The sequence below is a fragment of the Nothoprocta perdicaria genome, unplaced genomic scaffold (assembly GCF_003342845.1).
Source record: "Nothoprocta perdicaria isolate Ctin4 unplaced genomic scaffold, notPer1 scaffold_13, whole genome shotgun sequence".
In the NCBI taxonomy this organism is placed as follows: Eukaryota; Metazoa; Chordata; class Aves; order Tinamiformes; family Tinamidae; genus Nothoprocta; species Nothoprocta perdicaria.
In genome coordinates, this window is record NW_020454427.1 from 7,844,877 (window position 1) to 7,866,363 (window position 21,487).

Genomic DNA, 21,487 nt, shown 5'->3' on the forward strand with positions numbered 1-21,487 from the left:
AAAACAGAGGAAAAAAAAAAAAAACATGGATTATTTATTTAGTTTTATAAGTACTGCAGTTTTCCTCTTTGCTGGCTGAGTAAAGGGAAGTGGCAGTTGTGACCCCCTCACCAGGTCGTGCCTGTGCTTTTTCCAGAGAGGAGCCRTTACCTGCTTTCCAGAGGCGCATTACTGCCAAGGACCCAGCTGTCCTGCAGCTGGACGGACTCAGGTGTGGTTTGCAGCTCGGCGGGCAGCGCAGCCGGCGGCGCCGGGCTCTGGGTCCTCCTGTTGCTCAGGGAGTTCCTGTTAAGCGAGGTGATGGACGGGTGGTGCTGTGCCGAGTGCTGCTTGTGCGGCGGAGGCAACGGCTGCAGCGTCGACTGCCCTTGGGTATTTGCAGGTTGCTCTGAGGAGAGAGGAGAATCGGAGTTTGTTACGCGTGGCCTCGGCTATATATGTGCTATGCATCGCGGGCRGAGAACGCAGAACCCGACGCGATCCCATCATCTAATAGATTTGCATGTTATTCTATTAGCAGGCACTCGGTGACATTCTCTAAGAGCAAGTTTACCCTTGATACGCAAAGTTCTAATTAATATACAGCAGATGGTAAAATTGCTTTTGGTTTTAATTTGTTTCTTTTTTTTTTTTTTTTTTAAAATCTGGTTTTATTAACACCTACAGGAAACAGCATCTGACAGATCCCCTAATGTGCCTTTAGATTTCAGCTTTTTTTAACAAACCAACCCTGAAATTAAATGGGTAATTTCAGTAGAACACAAAGGTTTTCGAAATGCATATAATCCCTATAATTATTTAATGGAGTTTTTTAAGCTTTATTTAACTGCAATAAATTATTACAAGCTAGCTGCTAAACAGCAGTAGACTACTCCAGTTTAGTGCATTTCAAATAAGGCAGATCTGCACTATGATCTGCTAATAGATGCTAAGTATTCTTTAGCAGAAGGTCACTCTGTGAAGCAGATGTTGCTTCATGGATATTTAACAGACTGAATCACATCTGATTACAACGTCAGAAGCCTCATATACTTAATGACCGTCACATCCATTAGAACACACGCACGGAACAGATTTTCCCGTTTCACACAACCCAGTGTGGCTGCATTTTGGAGTACGTCACAGGTGACCAGAGAGCCAGGCCAACCGAACAACACTGGAAATAGCTCGTGACTCAACGAAAGCACTAACACCCATAAAGCCTAAACCCCAAACCCCAGGGCAGCCCAACACCTCCAGCAAAGTCAGGATTTAAAAAGGTGCTCTGTAAATTCAGCAGCTAGCACATCAGGAGCAGACAACAGCAGAAGCAGAACACGCAACAAAAAACCCTCCTGACACACTTTTCTYTTTGGTAAGGATTTAGAGATGTCTGGTGACACGTAGAATTGTGACACTTAAYTGGGGAATGACAAGGATAACCTGCTCACTGCTGACCAGGGTCTGGCCTAAGCTTCCACCCAGTTCCTCTCTTAGATGATCTGCAATTCAAACTGCAATCTGTTTTCTGAGGTGATGCAGCAGAACACACTTGGCAACAAATGCAGGTCCCCAGCAGAGCAGAGGACACRAGGCCTGCGCTCGCCTCGTACTGTCAATGCTCTTGGGTACTTCTCAAATGAGGTGTTTGATCTTCATAAATACCTCCCTGTTCGTAACTGGTTATAAAGATGAACTTTATACAGATGCTTTCAAAAACGTATTGGTGACTTTTAAAAATTGTGAACGTTGTGAACATAAGAAAACTTGAAATTGTTAAGGAACAGACATGCTAAACTTCAACTTTTAAGTGCAGCCTTAAGTTTATGGAAGCATCTCTACTTTTCCCTGTGTTCTCTGGACTGCTGCATTACCAGTTTTGAAATAGTTCATCTTTTCAATCAATTCAATCTTTTTGGAATAACTACTTTACAGARAATCCCGTTCTCCAGGTTTCTGGTGTGGCTTTTGTCACAGAAGACAGCAATGCAGAATCTGGCACCGGAACAYGGGCAGCATTTAAATAGTCCATAAAGTTTTCACCAAATAAGAAGAACAACCAACCAATCAACAAAGAAAACCCCAAAACACTCATGAAAAAAAGAAAAAAGCCTTTGTCCTTACTGCTTGGTCTGTACCTACAGTGTGTGTCACTGTATATGATTAGAATCGCTATCCGGGGCTTAAGGTACGTTTCAAAAAGGCAGCTACAGGATAATTTAACAGGTTAACACCAGCAAAGGCTTTTTTCCTTTTTTCTTCATGTCTACTTAAAATTTTATTTGAGTTAAATTAAGGCTATTCTTCAGCTGCTGCAGAATTAACCATGCCCCTATATTATATACAAAAATAAATATGTGCACGTGTGAATATATCCATGTTAGGTACAAATTATTACTCACATTATGCGAAAAATTTACAAGTAAAATTAACTCCCATTTATTTATTTATTTTCGGTGAGATAAATGAATCAATTAAAACCGTCTTAGGGACCTGGCTTCCGTGTTGGACTCTCTTTGGGYTCTCTGACTTGCGTGGCCCTGTCGCATGGTGATGCCACGATCACCTCCACGGTTCCTACAATCTGCAACACGATTCCGGAATCCTTCTCCTTCGTTCCTCATCTCATGTAAAGGCTCAGCTGTAGATCAGTCTTCCAACCTGTTCAATCTGTTTTGCTATGGTTTTAGCACCAGTATATCCTCTTCTTCAGTGCATCCTCTCCTAGAGGGAAGCTCCATCAGCAAAGATAATATTGCTTGCTYACACACCGGTGGGTCCAACCAGGGACCTCAGTGTGCCTGCCATGCGCCTGCAGACCTGTGTCTCCTGGGGAGCGAGAGGCATGGAAAAGGCTCCCTCCTAAAGGCTGCTTAGGTGCTCGCCAAACAAACTGCGCTACAGCAAGYACATGGGTAACTTGCTAGAGGAGGAAATCTATTCTTTGGCCCATGGCCCAGCTGCTCCCTCCACTGATTTGGATTCTGATTATTGCCCCAGATATTTGCTATCAACCCACAGAGTCTTTCTGCCCTACCACATACAAACATTGCTGACACTAACACTACAGGACACGTTATAAAATAAATTGAGAGTCACAGGGATGAGCCTATGCCCATAGGGTCCAGGGTAAAAAGAGAAGAAGATGACAAATAGGACTTTATATAATAAAGTTTGGGCCGCAAGATTTGCTCACCTCCTTCCAGCACGTGCTGCCAGGCGGCATTTGTTGGCAGCCAAACACGACTGGATTTGACAGGGAAACCGCAGCCTACAGAGAAGCAGAAATGCTTGAAAACAGTGGAATAATTCCTACCTTTTTCTAACCGGGTGGGAGCTACAGGTGGATACGAATGTTGGCATAGTAACTGGAGCCAATCAAGGCTAACAAGATTAGACTATCTATAAAGCAATCGAGCTAAAATCCGCGTTCCTCTCGCTTTCCTCACCCCCGTGCCATCACTGTGAAGGAGACATTGCTGATGACTGCTCTTTCAATCTTCCCGTCAGCTTGCCAGATTTCCCCAATTCACAGCTCCTCTGATTGCCAAGCAATTTCTAAAAGAAACTTCAATCTCCCAGCACTGATTTGTGAGGAAGACATAATCATCACAACAGTCATGTTTCAGAGGCTATATTTAAGCCTGACTCAGATTCACTTTTTTGCTCCTCTTTTAAGGAGTTAATAGCTAAAGAACTGCTTTCAGGTCTTTTTAACAACTTTCAGGGAAAACTCTAAAAACCTCTGCCGTAACTAAGCTTCTCAATGTCATCTTGGCATTCTGCAATTAAGCCTCATTTCATAGGTAGGAAAACTGAGGCACGTCACATAGGTTGAATGAGAAATGAGTACCACAGGCAGGAAAGCGTTCTGGCTTTCAGAGACAAGGACGTGGCAAAAACAAGGGGAGATTCAGTGACTGTGGCAGAGCTGCTTCTTTCACAGGCCCTGCAGCTGCTCCTGCATGGGTGATGATAGTCCTGCACGGGCCACTATGGCCAGAGGAGAGGACCTCCAACGCCAGCAACCAGGGGGACCCGAATCCTAAAACGGATCAGTTCCTCCCTTGGTTAGCGAAGCAATCAGCAGAACTAGAGCTGGCCCTTCCTGCACACTGTTTAAAATTATCCTGAGTTTTATTCTGACTTAAAAAGCCAGGAAGAAGAAAAAGYGTTCAAACCTCCAAAAACACAGCTGTGGACAAATACCTGAAAGCTGCATCTACTGTATGGCCACGTTGCTTTGTAAGGATTTAAGGGCCATCCTAGTGGGTGTCTTCTCAACAGGAAGGTGTGGTCTCCACCAAAAACCAGCAGGTATGGCCTCAAGTGTGCTCATGTTGAGAAATGGGGTGTTTCAAGGACAGCTTCCTTATCCAGTCCTGGCGTTAATGACTGAGGAGCTACCCCGTCCATCTCACTGAGAAGGTTCCTGCAGCAGTGAGTGGCCCAACACCCAGCCCACGAACACCACGTACAACCACTATCACCTTCTCAAGGCACTTGCTGCCTAAGCCAGCACCAGATAATTACGCATGTCAACATGGGTACAGGACTTGAAAAAGTCACAAGAAATTGGGTAGAAAGCTCTCTTACTACAGCTCTACTAATTTCTCAAAGCACATTCAAATTGTTTTTTACCCTAGAGAACGACAGCGAGGCGAGGCAGCCATTTCAATTGCAGAGGTAAATTAGACGCACGCTGTAGCCTTTTACAGAACCCTTTTCTCTTTCCTTTTTCAAAAACTAATTTACATTTAATTAATTTTAACATTTGACTATTGCTGAATTTGAATAACATGCAAAAATACGCAGGAAAATGCACATGAGAATAAAAAGTGAGGAGACAGAGAGATGTTCATGAGAAAGGGGTTAATCGAAAGGAGAAAAACAGTCCAAGCCTCCATGAAAACAATTTGGTGCATTTTGTGCAAATTCTTTGTGTAACAGATAGATCAGTGAGACCTGCCAGCTAGCTACTCATCTAGGAAAAAGAGGTGACTTCCACTTGATGAGGATTAGTCTTTTATATAGTATATAATTAACATTAAAGTTGAGTTTTCATGACAAACACAGAAGTGAAGACTTCCATTATAATATAAACATTTAAATGTGAACGTAACGTAATGGAATATCTAGGTGGGCAAGAACCTTATCTCTTTCTAACAGGATTTCTCCTTTTCCTCCTCAGCCGTTAGCCGAGCTCCTTCCAAGGAGCTGGCTGGAGCAGGCTGAATGTCTTAGAGGAACGATAACAAAAACGATAACCCTTCCTTCCAGGTCACTGGTCTGAATCCTGCCCCTTGTTGCTGGCGATCAAAAGTAATTTCCAGAAGAACTCGTTTGATTTCATGAATAAAACAAACTCTGATGGACTCCGAACTGCACCTAACTGACACAAGGACACATCCCYGGCAGTACTGCAGTACTTTCTGAAGCACCAAAGGGAGATTTAGCTCAAAAAATCTCTGCAAACAGCACACAGTGCGTCTCAGGGCTTAATTATTCCTCAARGTCCTCAAGGCAGCAAAGTCTCAAAGGCAGCGTCGCGGCCAGGGCTTCCCAGAGCCAACCCGTCCACTCTGCAAGCGGGAGCACCTTTCACAAGAAGCTGCATTTAAGGAAAACAGACACAAAATCAGGCATTTAAAGAAAAAAAAAATCCTTATTTAAATGTTCATTTGTGCTCTCAGCCCGCGCCAGTTAATGGATATTCTGATGAAATGAAAATTAATCGCTGCTCACTTTTTCCTGAAGTACTTGCTCCTGTATCACGCTTCTCTGTGGTGACAAAAACGCAGAGAAGTGACAAGGACACTTTGATCAAGATATGCATCTTTAGCTTGTGTGAGTGTGTGTATACTATTATAATATAAAATGGGAAAAAGTCATACAAGTGGCTTGATCAAAGCAGGCCAATGTTTGTCTCCTCATCAGTACACTGCCTGTAGGGTCTGACAACCTGTCAAACTACCCAAGAATGAGCAACTACCAGCGAATTTAACTGCGGGGTATGCTCTGAAAGATTGCCTTGCCTTATTTCTGTGTCCTGAGTTTGGAAGGAAAAAGAAAAGAAAGAAAACTCGAGTTTGGCATTATACATTTTGCTTGAAATCTAAACATTATTTTATTATGTTAAAAAAAAAAAATCCATCCTGTGAAAGAGAGAGGCTAATTTGGCTGTGGAGAAACTCAAGGTCTCATGGTGCCCATGTGGAGAGTATCTGCCTTAAGATCTACCAGATGGTAAGAGGAGAGGCGCAGGAGGAGCTCMCTGGAGGGGGTAGGACAGTCCCCAACACACAACACTGGTGTTTCTAACCGCAGAGAGTATGTTGCTGATTTCCTATAGCATATCAGGAACCTGTCCTTTATGGACTAAGCATACAGTGGAAAACAGATAGATGAATCATGTGCAACCTACTATCTAATGCAAAAAGAAAGTAGCCTTCAGGAAATGAAGAAAAATATTCTTACCAAAGTCTTTCAGTTAAACTGTTCTGCTGTGCTATTTACAGAAGCACTACTTTAAGCTAAAGGTAACTTTKTATTTCCATTCCACATCCTTTTAGCAACGCGTCCTTCCCCCAACATACTCACATTGATCATCCTGTGCGTGGCTGGGTAYATTACAGAATTTAGTCTTTCAAAATGTTTCAGAAATCTTTCTGTAGCAAATACATGCCTTCAGTTTCTAACTTTCTTTCCGAATGCTATCAAAAACCTTTCTTTTCCCCCAAACAAAAAAGCTTGGTAACATATACGAACTGAACTTCAAAACTTACTTGAAAGGCCAATTTTTTTCTCTGATAGTTTCAGAATAAACAAGCTAAAAACCTATACACTATATGTGATATGTGACCCTGTGAAGATAGAATAACTATTTTATGGCATTTACTTTGAAAATCTGATTAAGATAGATGTCTCTAGTCTGTAATTCTTCAATGTCATGTTGTCACAGATCCCATCAGCAAGATGCTTTAAAGGCTTTCCATTAATATTGCATGCCAGAACTGAAATTACATCCTTTGTCGTTTAGTTCTTAATGGTGCAAGTGATATCTATCAAGTAGTGTTTTATGAAGCATGTGTGATTTTTATTACAGGCTGTTTTCACAAATCTTTTTCAGGTTTCATACAGACTGTTCATGGTTCACAACAAATATGCCCTGCAGTTTAAAATCATGCCAATTCTCCAGGCTGAAATGAAACCTAGATCATTCAGAGAGGTTTTTTTCCAAAGGAAAAACTCTTTCCTAATTTAAATCTGTACAAAATCATCTTAATTTGCAATGTAAACACTAGTGTAAATTCCAACAACTACCTATTAAAAAACAATCACAAAACAGGGACTTACACAGAGGTAATTTGCACACGTTATTTTCACAAGTAACATGTTTAGTTCCCCAGATCTTATAATTGCCTTGATTTTTAAAACGGAGGTTGCTCGCACATAAGATAGATCATCAGATGCCACATTTCCCCCGCATCTAAGTGCAGTGRAGATGTACATCAGCAGTGTTCATCTTTGTAAAGAAAAGATTTTTTTGCYTTTTTTCCCCAATTTGTTAGAAATGAGATAGGGGTGGTTCGAAAGGCATCTCCAGACTGCTTATTTTTGCCCTCCTTGCTATTTAAACAAAGATGTGCCAAGTCAATAAAACTTAAACCTTAGAGGCCRTCACAAACAGACTACATTTCTCAAATATTTTTGGCCCCAGACAGAAATAACTCTTCTTAATACCTAGTGAAGGAAGGCAAGTAACTGCAGGAAGAAATACTTTCCCTTGTGCGGAACCTGGATATTTCTTCCAGAGGCGGCGGCGYTGAAAGGAAGAACGGGGCGGCTTTACTTGGTACGCGGTTTCCCGGCGCGCTGCATCCCGCGCTGCGCGGCCCGCGGTGGTAATCGAACTGGATCCCTTCTAAAGCGCGTTTTCCATTAGCTGGGATCAATGGTTCATTCCCACRTGCCCTCCCGCGGCCTCCCCTAGCCCCTCAGGCAGCACCGGTACCGCCAGAACGGGCCTCATCCAGACACCGTGAAAGGGGGGCCCCTCATCCACGGACATTTATACGGATACATGGGGGTCCGGATGAAGCAAAGCAGCTCCAAGAGCTGGCGGGCTGCAGGAGGGCGYCTGGGAGAACAAATTCCCCCTGGATCAGGGGAGAGCGATGCCGACGCTCTCAGGCACGAGGCAGACATTTTGAAGCAACCAGGTAAGCGGGAACCTCGCCGGCTTGGGACCGAGCTGAGGCCGGCTTAGCCGCCTTATCAAAGCTGGAGCAGAGATAAATATTTCAGCGTCGGAGAGAACAGCTATGGCGAAACTAGTTCAACACACAGGCTGCCTAAAAGTGGCCTCTTTATCCCCAGAGGGATTTAAGAAGAAAGAGCAGTACGGAGACACAGCTAAAATAAATTGAAATTTAACCTGCTGGGGTAATACCCTTATCATCTTGCTTTAAAAAGAAGAAGAAAAAAAAATGTAACTTGAGGCCTGTCCAGGGAAACCATGGGATGGTAACTGTGCATAAGGAATGAACTGGAGTCAAGCAGGGGACTCAGGATCCCAGGGCCACAGTACGTGACCCCCCGGCCCAAGGCAAGCAGCGGGCAGCAGAAACACTCCGAGATGTCATTGCTACACCCCTGCCAGGGCTGGGGGGCTGCAAAATCAAGCAGAACCCTTGAAGGGTCAACCAGCATACACTTATTTCCAAAAATTCACCTGGAGATAAAAGCGGGGGAAAAATACTCTCGTACGGTGGGAAATTACAACAATTCCGTCCACTCCGGACACAGATGGGAACTGCAGCGTGGGGCTGCCCTGTGCAGCACCCACAACCAACTCGTTATTTTGCCAGAGGACAGAGTGCCCAGAGCAGCGTCCCWGGGCTGGGCATCGCCCGCTCCACAGGCTCCGCTTCACATCCCACCTGCTCCCGCAGGGAGGAAGGGCACTTCCAAAAGGCGGGAAAGCGGAGCTCGGAGACCGGCAGCCGCTGTGCTGGAAGGGAAAGCTCAGCTCTCCCAACAGGGCGCCCAGAATTTGCAACGACTGATGCACAGCTTTGCAATAGATTTGCTCGCACTGGATCATTTTAGTTCCTACCCAAACCATAAACAGCACGTAATCTTTGACACTTCATAGCATTTTGTTTTCTGATTTTGGTTCCAAATACTTCAAGAAAATTTGTCAAAGCAATTTACTATTGTACAGATTAAAAACAAAGGGCTTCGAAAGACATTAACCTGAGGAAAAAAAATTGTAATTAATGATTCTGCAACGCTGACAGCTGACACAAGCAGTGCTACAAAAACCTGCCATGCTTCCCAGTTAGCCAGACTGCATCTGAAGGATCTCCAGCCACTTACTAAGCTTTTTACTGCCATGTGACAGCCAACTTCCATGAAGGAGAAATCCACTGGATTTCCTCACTCCTAGGAGTCATGAGGAAATTCTCCTCTCGTTAAGCCCCCCTGTTTGTTGTTTCCTCAACATTTGCAAGTGTACAAAGCCAAAGGCAATCTGGAGACCCCAGAAATAGTTCATTATGAGGGATCAAAGTCCAGAGCAACTTTTGCATGCCCAGCCTTGCCTGTGAACACAAGACCACTCTAGTAAAACTAGTAGAAGATAAGCTAGGAATGGGAAAACAAAATACAAAACTTCTAAGCGCAAATAGGTGGGTTTGTTTCATCAGATTGGAAATAACTCTGATAAGAGGAACGCAGGTTCCGCTTTGGAGGAGATGAAAAAGGAACAGGGGCAGGGAGATGAAAAAGAAACCATGGGCAAGAAACAGCAGAACTCCACAAAGAAGATGCTGAACGAATAATACACCCATGAGATGCAAAACGGAATGGAGGAGAGAAAAATATTAATAAAAATGAGAGTGCAAACACATTTTTATTAGAAAATCGTACCGATCAAACTTTTATGGAAAAGGCAGAAGTGATTTGCTGCTTTTACTGCCTCCTTTTTTTAACAAGCTTACTTCTGGCCTCTAGAGTTAAAGGTAAAAATCCTGATGGACTACAGCTTAGGCCTCAGATCAAAAGAGAAATAAAGCAGCAGGACGCCAGATTAATTTTTGTCTCCATATCAATTAATTGATCTATGTATTATCAAGTATAAAGGATAGTCAGAACATGAAAGAGAGGAAAAGAATAGGGCGCTAAGCTTCCAAAATAGCTTTTGAATACTTTTTTTCTCTTAATAGTGTCAGGGAAAAGAAATGCATAAGAGGGGGAGGCCCCCACACAAGCAAACTGAGGAACTATTGTTCTCTAATGACTTTAAATAAGCTTTTTAGGCTTACCGGTGAATTAGAACTTGCTCTTCCTCCTTGTGATTAAAAAAAAAAAAAAAACTCCTTTTAGTAAGATATTTTCTATTCTAATGACAATCAAGTCTAGTTCGACATCAATCAAAAGAACGAGCCCCTTACAAAAGATTTCCTAAGAGCTGTTCTGGGTTTCCAGTAAAACTGCTTCCCTGTCAGAGCAGCACAGACTCATTCGCTCTCAAACCAAGCACGGGCTYGGAACTGCCAACAGCTGCAACAAAAGCCCCCGCTCACCCCGACTGCCTCCCTCCACCTTAACTTATCCACAAAGCCTTCCTAGCTAGAATCCGAACCGCGTCTGCRGCAATTCCAGAGGCGTCGCTGGACACTGATTCCAGCGGAGAGGAGCACCAATCCATCCCTTCTTCTCCAAACGTGCAGTGAGCTGAGGAGCTTCAACAGACCGCGGTTCTGCTCGGCAGCAGGCAAAAAATTAGTTGGGGGGGAAATACYGACAGCATGAAAAAAAAAAACCATAAAACTCCTATAAAACCCAGCAAACTGTGAAGCACATTCCTGCTCACATTTAAATTCCAGGTATGTTTTCACAAATGACTACCTTTTGCCTTTCCTATTTAGATTTTCGTCATGTCCTGGTGGTGTTACTGCTCCAAAGCTGTTTCCAGCAGATGATTTTTCACATCAGATTCCAGTTAAACTTTACAGCTCCTGCCTGAACCAAGATCCTTAAAAAAGCGTGGCTGATCCGTGTCGTTGCAGGCTTTCCCTCTTAGTAAAACTGCTGTAGTTCTAAGAGAGACACTGACAGAATAGATAAAGGAGAAGGAAATCACAGCTCACAACTACAGGCTTTGATTTAAGTAGCCAGCCATACTTACTTATGTGTGAAGACCCCAAAAGAGCAAAGCCAAAAATAGATATTTTGAAAAAAAAAAAAAAGAGAAAAAAGGGAAAAAAGGGGGAAAAACAGTAAAAACAAAGTAAATCACCACCGTGGTTCAGGGAGAAGTAATGCAAACTTGTGCATAGTAGCAGAGSGGRCAGGCTGAGCTCTAGGATGCTGCTGCCTTCTGGGCAACTGCGACAGCAGGAGAGGCTGCATCTTCTTCTGGGCTAAGGAAAGGCTAAATGGAATGATTCATTACAGCTCTACGCCTTCTGCTAGAATTACAAGTTCTGCATCATATATATTTTTCTTTTTTTTTTAAAAAAAGGACTGATGTGAAGTCTCCTGATACCTCCTAATTTCTGCAGTAAATGAATTTCCCGGGAAAACCTGCCCTGGGAGGCGGCCCCTCCCTGGGAGCGGGGCGACTGTGCGGAGCATCCCGTGCGAGGGGGCRGCGCGACTCGTGCCAGACAGATGGTCTCAGCCGGAGGGGTCCGATACTTAACGCGCTTTGATAGCTACTATCAGGGCTAAAAACAAACATTTCGGGAGGGAGGACAGCCTCGTGGCAAGCCCATGGCGAAGGAAGTGGGAAAATCTCTTGTTGTTGCGGGCAGAGCTGGGGCCTTGCAGCACCATCCTGGGCAAGCGAGCCCCTGTGCCCACCAGACCCCCAACCGAGAATCTCCCACCAAGCCCGACACGAAGCACAGGGGGTCCTGCCCACATATCCCTCTTCCAGAAGGATAAACCAACACCACAAGCAATGTGCACGGTAAAAGCCTCCTGTAGACTTACTAGGTTGCTCTATAGTCTCAGGTGAATTCCATCTGTTAAAGAGAGATTCACACTTTGGAAATACACATTTTTAAAAGAACACACACACAAACAAACAGTGAAGAGTTTAAGGCACATTAGATGCAAAAATTTCCTCGGGAAAAGAGTAAATGCTTTTGGAAGTGGCAAATATGGACAATTAGTAGCATTTCTGAAAGCTGGAAGTCTAAATAGCTGTCAGCAAGTGTAAGTTATTTACAACACCAAGCAGACAGATTATCAACAGAACAGAAGCACTGATGAATTGCAGAGCCTATATCTGTAATAAAAACAGCGTGAAGCCCTGCATGTGTGAACACCTATTTTTAAGCAGGTACTTCTGGTCCCAAGTCTTTTTTTATTATTATTTATTATCTACTTACACATTTACGTGGTTGCTACCATTTAAAAACAATCATTGCATCAAATCACTTTGTTATCTTACAAAGCAAAACCAGGAGTTTGCAGACAGCCTCACATATCTGAATACCAACAGAGGTGAAGAGCTATTTTAAAGGTTGGTGCARCACTTGCAAAATAAGCTTCTTGCACCATAGTATTTTCTGCAGCAACACAGAACACCAGTCTTATTTCCAAAATATTTTCTTCATCTCAGCGAAGTTTTGGGTGAAAACCTTCAAATGAATTGTAACACGTATGGGTGTTATAGCACTTTATGTATATTATATACTCTCTTTTCAAGGCAATCTGGAAATCCAGAAGTTTCACAAGTGGCTACTAACATACATAATAAGAAGAAAACATTGCTAAGAAATTATTGTTTCCTCTTCTAGAACTYGTTTTTTCATGCACTGTATGCATCACACCGGAGATCTGGTACATCTTCCACAAACAAGCTTGAAGTATTTTCTTGGGAACAGCTCCAAATTTCTTGTTTTCTGCTACAGGGAATGGAGATGCACGCTGCCATTATCAGCTCAAAGAACCAGTCATTGCAGTGGAAATAAATGTCTCTTTTTCAAGTATGTGTCAGTGTGGCTGTCACTAACTGGAGTGAGAAGAAAAAATTTACCAGCATGGTAGGAATGAGAAATGTCAGCCTCCTCGCAGGACTGGAAGATTGATCTTTCAAACAGAGCATCTCGCTTAGCAGGTAGGAACAGCGCATAGCACTGGGCAAATGTACATGGATTGTTCCGTTCCAATAACCTTTCTTTGGATWGCAAAAGCCCCTGAAAGCAGGAGGATTTTCATGAAGCTCCTAACAATTTCCAGAAGAGAATCAGGATTTGCTCAGAAATGTCAGGAAACAGGGCACACGATCTACTAAACCCCATTTCTTCAGCTAGAACAACAGGTGCTCTGTTCTGAGTATCGTGAGCTCGCTCACCTTGCTCTCTATGTTGCTTTGGTGGAAAACACTCCCTTTGAGGACGATGCAAAAGATGGGACATGTTAGGCTTGCTTTGGAGCGCTCACTGCAGTACAGACAAGGGAGTCTGCTCTCTAGAAAGAGTCAAGTATGAGAAGACCAAGCTTGATATTACCAATGGATGCTGGAGTTCACAGCCCGGCTAAGGAAAAATCCGGTGCCTTAAATCAGCGAGCAAAGAAAGTGGTGGACAGTCAGGCATCCATAGCCAAGTATGAAGGTATCAAGGCTCTTGCTCGGCTTTAGACCACGTTCAGCAGCTTACACTCAGAGCCTTTTCCAACCGCACAGGACTTCTTGAAACAGCAAGGAGCAATTGCTCTTCAAAGCACTTCCCTGGCGAGCAGCCAGACCTCGATATGGTAGCAGTCTAGACACAAGAAAAAACTTAAGCTCTGATCTTAAGAAGGACAAGGGATGTATTTATTCTCGGACCCAGCTGGTTGTGGCTCCTGGCATGCAACAAGTCTGCCTTGGCCAACAGCCAGTAATGTGGACGAGTGCATCCGGCTTTTGACCAGCGCTGACAGTAACCAGGGGCTGGCAAAGGACACAAAGGCATCCCGCAACGCCTCTGGATCCCGGGCTTTATCCAAGAGCCTTGACGTGAATCCTGGCTTCTACAGATTTATCCATCGTACTCCCTAACCGTGGTGGTAACCCACGTGGCAAGAAATGATTGCCACTTCCTAGGTCAATGTGCTCAAGCTTCACTGTGTTTCTCCAGTGGGATCCTTACAGCTTCTTTAGGTAAAGTTCAATTGGTGATTGTTGATCATATCTCCACAGCATAGAGTTGTCAGCACTCATGATGTTTTTCAGCGAGATGACTCCTATTTTGAGACTCTTTACGTTCCACCCTCTGGTTTAGATCATTTCCATGTAAAAGGCTCAATACAGGCACGACTGAATATTCCTTAAACATCTACTACCAAAAGAAGGTTTGGCCACCACAGTCAGTGCTTCACAGTGCTGAAGTGAGAGATCATAGTGGCTCTTCTCTAACCTTTTTTCTTCATATAAATGAGGGAACAGCAAATTTGATATCTGCTGGGAATGGAGTTTTACTCAGCTACAAAAAATATGTTCAGTGTCTATCAATTAATTGCTAAAGGCCATCTCATTAAGGGCTGAGATTAACCACATCCACCATTTTTATTTGTTTGTCTTTTCTGGCAGTGTTATGGAAACAGAGAAATCAAAAAATCATTAATGAGCAAASAGCAACTTGTTTGAAAAGCAAACTTTAAGAAATAAGATGCTAGAGAGAAGCTAGGTTTAGTCTCACCTCTGTAACAGTAAGAGSATCCCTGTCGACTTGTCATTTTCTTTCCTTCACAGAGGAACAAACTGAGACCTGAGGAGCACGTGGCTCTAGGAAAGTCATCCACACTTACGAGAAGGAGAATAAATCAAGTCATTGATAATATATTATTATAATATCTATACTATAATATCTAATAATATCTATTATCATTGAGAATATAATATCCATGGCTCTTGGATTAAGTCTGAATACTCCATACAAATACTGTAGGTATTTGTGCAGACGCATACATGTATAAATGTATGTCAGGAAAAATACATTTTCCTATCACTTGACGAATATCAGTTATGTTTGTGCCTTGTCTTTGCTATCTACTAGAACTCAAGTGAAAAGTTACTGTGTCTGTTATCGCCTGGGATAAACTGCATCTCCCTAGGGATAAGGGTGCTAAGCTTTCTCCAACCCACTTATTCCTGGCACCGAAACCAAGCACTTGGAGCTATGTCTCACACTTGGTCTTTTAAGGATGTGGCATGTTTATTGTTTGCAAGAGGAAGAACACTCCTGTAGTGCTGTTCTGAAACCACCAGGTTCAGGCAAAATCGAAGGGCTGGCTCTAAAASAGATACTTCCCTGTATGCAGAAACAAGGCTGCACACTGCTTCCACCTCCACGGTAGGTAAGCACAAAAGCCCCAAGGAGAARAGTTCACTTTTCCTGCTCTTCTTGCCCACAGGATGGAGGCAATATGAAAAYTGCAATCAAAAAGCTCAAAATATTTCTACAAAATCTTACTTCTGTATTAGCAACTACTGGCTGTTGATCTGGAAATCATTATATAAAATTAAATGGCAGATGTACGATGCAGTGGCATGTTGTGGTCTTCAGAGCTACAAGGGTGCTGAATAGGAGTTTGTTTCAAACCTGTCACATATAGAATCATAAACTTAGAACTGCACTGTGCACGCATACAACATGAACACAAAAATGAGAGCAGCTTGCAGAAGTCCCCCAAAACCTCAAGGACAAACCTCAAACTTGAATAATCAATTAGATGCATTAATGCAGAAGTGAAATTGGCCTTCAGCTGCAAAAGCAAAACGTGAGGCAATGCATAAGGCTGCCCAGCAATGTATATTCACTGCACCAAATGAAGTATGCGATTATTACAAGTACCTTCCATAAATCTGGTAAGTAATGTAACAGAAAATAAACAGCCAAGTAAAATATGAACAATTTTGAAGAAAATAATTCAAGCCATTACTTCCAAAATAAAAATTATATTGGTCTCATTAATCGGTTCAGAGTGTCATATAAATGAATGGAAATCACTTCCTTGGAGGGTGTTTCTTTTACAAGGTAGTTTCTTCTACAGAGTCAGCGTGTTTCCTTTGCAGACACTCCGTACAAAAACAACAAAAGAAGTAATTTGTAATTACAATTTACAGGTGAATAGAGATTTAAAGGACTATAATTCTAGATGTGAGGCCTACACAGATTTTTTTTTCACCTTTCTTTGTCTGCTTGATTCTAAGTCTTAATATAGCCTGGGTAATTCATACTGCTCTGTTACACAGTGCATTTTTGCAGCATAASTGGAATAATGACATACCAAACATATGGCTGAGAGAGATGGGTATGAAATTCCCACACGGCTAAAACAATAATATGATTAGAATTAGATTGTTCACATTCTTCTAAAATCTGGAATGAGATTAAAATATAATTTTTTATTAACTGTTAAGTTATGGTGCTCGCCCTTTAAGAAAAATTATTTAAATATATATTTTTTTCTTTTTCTTTTTTTTTAGTAAAAAGAGGAAATACTAGCCTTGAGGCAATGAAATCCCTTAAAACTGCAAACAACTGGGAAAGGAAAAAAACAAGTGCAGTGGCAAATGTGTAGAGACAACCACTAACACATGTCAAAAATGTTTCCCACTAGCATACAAGAGCATTAAAAAACATTGAAGGAAGAGAGGTGAAGGATGAGAAAAATAAACGGAGGAAAGGACAGCTGACAAGGGAAGGAGGAAAGCATCCAGGAGCAACTTCTGCTCTAGGATATAACGGCAGCATCTATCCTGTGATTTTCTCGGAAATGCCTGGTCCCAGCCGTGCTCCTAGGGTACGTGGAAGAGATCCTTGGATCTACAGCTGCCCAGAAACAGCTGGCCCTGTTTCCAGTCTGCTCCAGGTTATTCCTTCCAAGTCCCACCAGCCAACTCCTCCCAGGAGGCCCACCGGAATCTTTTGCCAGTCACCCTGGCACAACGGGAGGGCTGTTTGATGGCCCAAACACGGGCTATGGCACGTCCCCGAGCAGGTGGGAAGCACACGAGGCCACCCCACATCCCAGAGCAGATGGGAGGGACACGAGGCCATCCCAGTCCCAGAGCAGGCCAGGGGTGCAGAGCACGGCTACTGACCGGCACGCTGGCCAGGAATAACCACAGAGATTTCTCCAAGCAGCAGCAAACCCATTGCCCTCCCAGGAGGCTCCCAGGATTGACCCCGCTTGCATCATCTACAGAACAGCCTCAAGCCAGCAGCGACTCGACTAAAAGCCTCAAAGCACCAGCTAAAATCTTGATTGTAATCAATATCCCCAGCACATCTCAATTCTGTTTATCCACAGTCCATCAGCTAATCACTCATCACACACTCAGACACAAATGTGTTGCCACTCTTGCAATCATGTCCTGATGCCACCCTAATATTGTGATCCTTCCACTTATGCAAAAAGCAACCATCTTTTTTACATACAGTCATGATGCTTAAGTCCTACTTGCTGACTGCCTGTCACCTCTTGAGCAAAAATACTTTATCTAATGGGACTATTTGAGCATGAAACACTACCAAGAACACAGTTCCTCAAACTGCTTTCAATAATTCTTTACACCATTAATCTCTTTTGAGAAATCTGCAATTCTAAGCTTGAATTTTGTCTGGTAAAAATCTGACTTTTAAAATATCATCTAATAATGTCAACAAAGCTCTGGGAGGAAAAAAAAGATCCTTACTTCTAAAACATATTTCTGTAATAATCATTAGAAGAGCTTCAGCTGCTAAAACCCAGTCRTCTACCCTAGGCCATGCACTGCAAGCAGCAACACGGCGCTGTATGAAGTGGGAACAGGAGCGTGGACGAGACAAAGACGACGAGTAGAAACTGCATGTGGCAAAGCAACAAACAGAGACGTTAATTTCTGTACAGTGAGTGTCAAGCAAGCACTTGATACCAAACGCACGGGTGAAAGACGGGTGTTTCAGGTGAGTGAGAGCATCTCCCTGCGGAGGCAGAGATGAGCTCCCCTACAGAGCCACACCAGCGGGAATTAGTGCTGCTGCCTGTACCAACTTGGCCTTCATTCCAGCTTCTAATCCTGTTGAAAGCACAACAGGGCATCCAGGAAACCCTCATTTCCCAGGGGCAGCACAGCGAGCCCAGCACCCAAGAGGTTAAGGTTGTTCTGCACTCAGAAAACCACCCGAGAGGGCTGCTCTTCTGCATCGCTCTCCCATCGCCTTCTCACCCCAGCTGCAAATTCCCCCCGTGACCACAACAGCCATCAAGAGAAACGTCTGCCTTTTCTTTTTGGATCAATTTTCTAACAGCTTTCCTGCCCCAGGAGTATAAGTGGGATCAGAAGCAGGCAGGATGGTAGTTTTCACCCTCGATTATAAAGGAATGAGACTTCCTATAAGTATTTATGTTTGTGTTTTCCTGACCCTTCCACGGATGGTTGGAATGCACTCACAAAAGAAAAGAAGGGTTAAAGAAAATACTCCATAATGATGTGGATTAGACAGGAAGTATCATCTTTATTTTGTGTTTCAAAAACCCACAAACATACACATGGAACAGCGCTATTTCTTTAATGTGGAGACACTAATATTAAAAAAGAAATATAGCATGGTTATTTTAATTGTGTAAAACTGTAATTGGCATTTATTGCGTAGGGCTTCAGAGGGATGGGAGCTCGGAAAGCTGATTTTTTCATTAAATAGCTGCCCCGAGGCAGATACATTCGGAACAAAGCACCTTTTCATGAGATGTACCTGTCCCATGGAGAGAACAACAAAGGCGGAGAGGAGGGGGAGGCAGGAAGCCTGAACAAGGAGAGGATGATATGAAAAGAGTCCAGGAGGAGGAAAAAAAAAAGAGAAAGAAAAGGATAAAAGAGAAAGCAGGAAGTGGGATGGAACGGTCTAATAAAGGATAAATGACTTAATCAATGAGAAAGGGAAACCTTCAAAGCTTGCGAGGTGAAAAAGGAGGAAATTAAAAGAGCACACTTAAAGGATGAGAAGGATTAAAACTAAGATGGAGCAAGGAGAAAAGTAAAACCCTCCAAAGAATGTGAGGGGGAAAAAAAAAAAGTCAGGAACAGAGAGCTTTGAGAGGCTCCCTCTGCCTGCACTGCCGTTCCCATCCGGGCCAGCCTGGCACCGGCAGCACTCCCGACTGCAGGGAGGTGCAAACRGGCGGCATCAGGGAAGGAGGTGGGGACAGAAGTGTCCAGCACCGTCTCTGCGTTCCCATCCACACTCGCTCTTCTCTGCTCGGCCTCAAGGTGCCTACAAGCCATTAAGACTGGAAAGAGCCTGGCAAGAACACGTCCTAGTTCATTTTTTTCCCAAGAGGAAGGATAATATCTAAAGAAACGGCCCCCTTGCCAGCTGAGGACAGTCCTGAGGACAGTCCTGAGGACAGCCCGCTGGGTGCTTCTGTCAGCAGATAATGTGGTGTTTCACTTGTGGAAATGCTGGACCTACTGTTGGTTTTTTCCTGCTCTTCCTCCTCAAAGGTCTCTGAAGGAAGTAAAGCGGAGCAGAGCGGTATTGAGGAGGCAGTGAAGGAGCAGCGAGGCTCCAAGCTCCTGTATTTCACAGCTCTAAGAGCCTCTCCCAAAGGCTTTCCACAGATGCTGCTAAATTGCTCAAGTTGTCGTAACCAGGAGCAYATACTTCCCTCTGTATCTCTTCACATACATTTCAAGTTCTGTTATAATCAAATAAGTCCACGAATGGGAGTCAGAGGCACAAATAYGTGGTAATTAGAACCTACTTTAGCCTGGGTTTAACCAATCATTTGTGCTTGGGTAAAGTGAGAGGGAAATGTCATCAAAAAGGAGGTTAGTGCATTGATTATAGACTATTCATTGTTCTCATGGTTTTACTCTATATTACTAGCCATATAAAAAAATAAAAATAAGCCATCTTTCAATTGCTCTCTTGATTTTTTGCCTATGTTCAAACTTCTTGAACTTTTAGTAGGAGCTGTGGCCTCTCCATCTGCCCAAAATACACATGTAAATACCTTTTAATTTAAAACTGACAGTGGTGCTGCAGCTTCAAAAGTCCTAGTCACGACCTACCTATTCCTTAAAGATAGGTCAGAACACAGTAAACCTGGCACGGATCACTACAACAGGAAAGGTGCCTTGTTAATGCATGCACGGAGGGTACAGGAGCCTCCAACTCCCTCAGCACAGGGCTGGAGAGCTGTGCAGTTAAAACCTTCTCTTACGCTCTTACAGATTCAATTATTTACTGGCTTCTGCTTTAACTGTCTGTAAGGTATTTTCTGTACATACAAAGTGTGGTGGTCACACTCAAATAAATTCAAAAAAAAAAAAAAAAAAAAAGGATTTAAAGCTCTTAAAGCTCTGATCAAGAGGATCTCCAGATCATCACGTATTTCTTTAGTAGAAATTTTGACCTAGCCCAGTGTCAACCGTCACCCAAGCAGCCCGTGTCGTTTTGTTGGGATATTACTCCATGGATGTTCCTCCTCCACACCAGTCGTTTCCTCCAGAGGCCTTTGGGGAAACCAGAAGGGAGCTTTAAAAACGCACATCACCAACCTGCATCTCTGCTCTCCATGGCTCTCTCTGTGCACAACAGGCACCACTCACTACACTTGTGGGCGACCTGGTTGAGACAAGACTTGTTTCTACTTGGTGAGGCACAGAGACTGCGTGGCTCMGTTACTGGCACCAAACTACAACCAAACACCAAGTGCTCTGTACTGCAGGTCACTGAGGAACGGCCTCAGGCAACACGAAGGGCAACGGAGGCAAAATGCTGCCCTGAGTTTGGAAAAACATCCATTACAGGGCTAACGGGACAGCTTCCTAAGCTGTCCCCTGAAAAATATGACACAAAGACCGGAGAAAGGAACAAGGACTCTGTGATTATCTCTGAATCAGACAGGTAAACATGCTAAAAACGATGCATGCCTAGAGACCCACGTGACATCAAAGGAACCTGAATCTGAGGAGGAGCTGGTTATCGCTTCTATTACGGGCACTTTTATCCTAGTATTATTTTAAATTGTAACGTCAAGAATATTAAAAAGGTACATTGCTGCTTTCCAGTCTTTCAGTACCAGTAAAACTTACAAATGAGTTAATTAATGAAAAACGGCTCTTTCTCTGTGTGAAAATCACAGGTTTATAATCACAACCAGCCTCGTTGCTAATACACAGCTGCTTCACAAAACCACCTCTTTCAGCTTTGCCATTTCCATCCCCTCCAACATGAGGAAGCACGAGGGTGAATTTCACAGGGGCTGCTGCCCCCTCTGCTCCCCGCCACGGGCCAGTGGAACAATCTCGGCACCCGGCTCCGAAGCCCCGTGCGGCGCATCCAGGCCAGCAGCAATTACAGCCTGAGCCCGGCGGGAAGAGCCTGGCGGAGTGGCCGGGCACGTTCAGGGATACAAGGCACAATCCATCAGGAGGACTCCGCGTGCTCTGCTGCTGACACGGAGCCATGAGGCCCTGCCTGCTCCTGCCTCCTCCCTGCTCAGTGCGAGGCAA

The 21,487-nt window shown here is 43.6% G+C and overlaps 1 protein-coding gene across 1 annotated transcript in view; it reads right to left on the reverse strand.

The window, feature by feature from the left end:
- The window catches only part of TENM3 (teneurin transmembrane protein 3), a 290,741-nt gene that overhangs the window by 125,458 nt on the left and 143,796 nt on the right, over nucleotides 1-21,487 (reverse strand). The window contains exon 3 of the mRNA XM_026033502.1: nucleotides 151-388. Within this exon, the coding sequence (XP_025889287.1) occupies nucleotides 151-388 (238 nt within the window). The remainder of the gene's footprint in view (nucleotides 1-150; nucleotides 389-21,487) is intronic.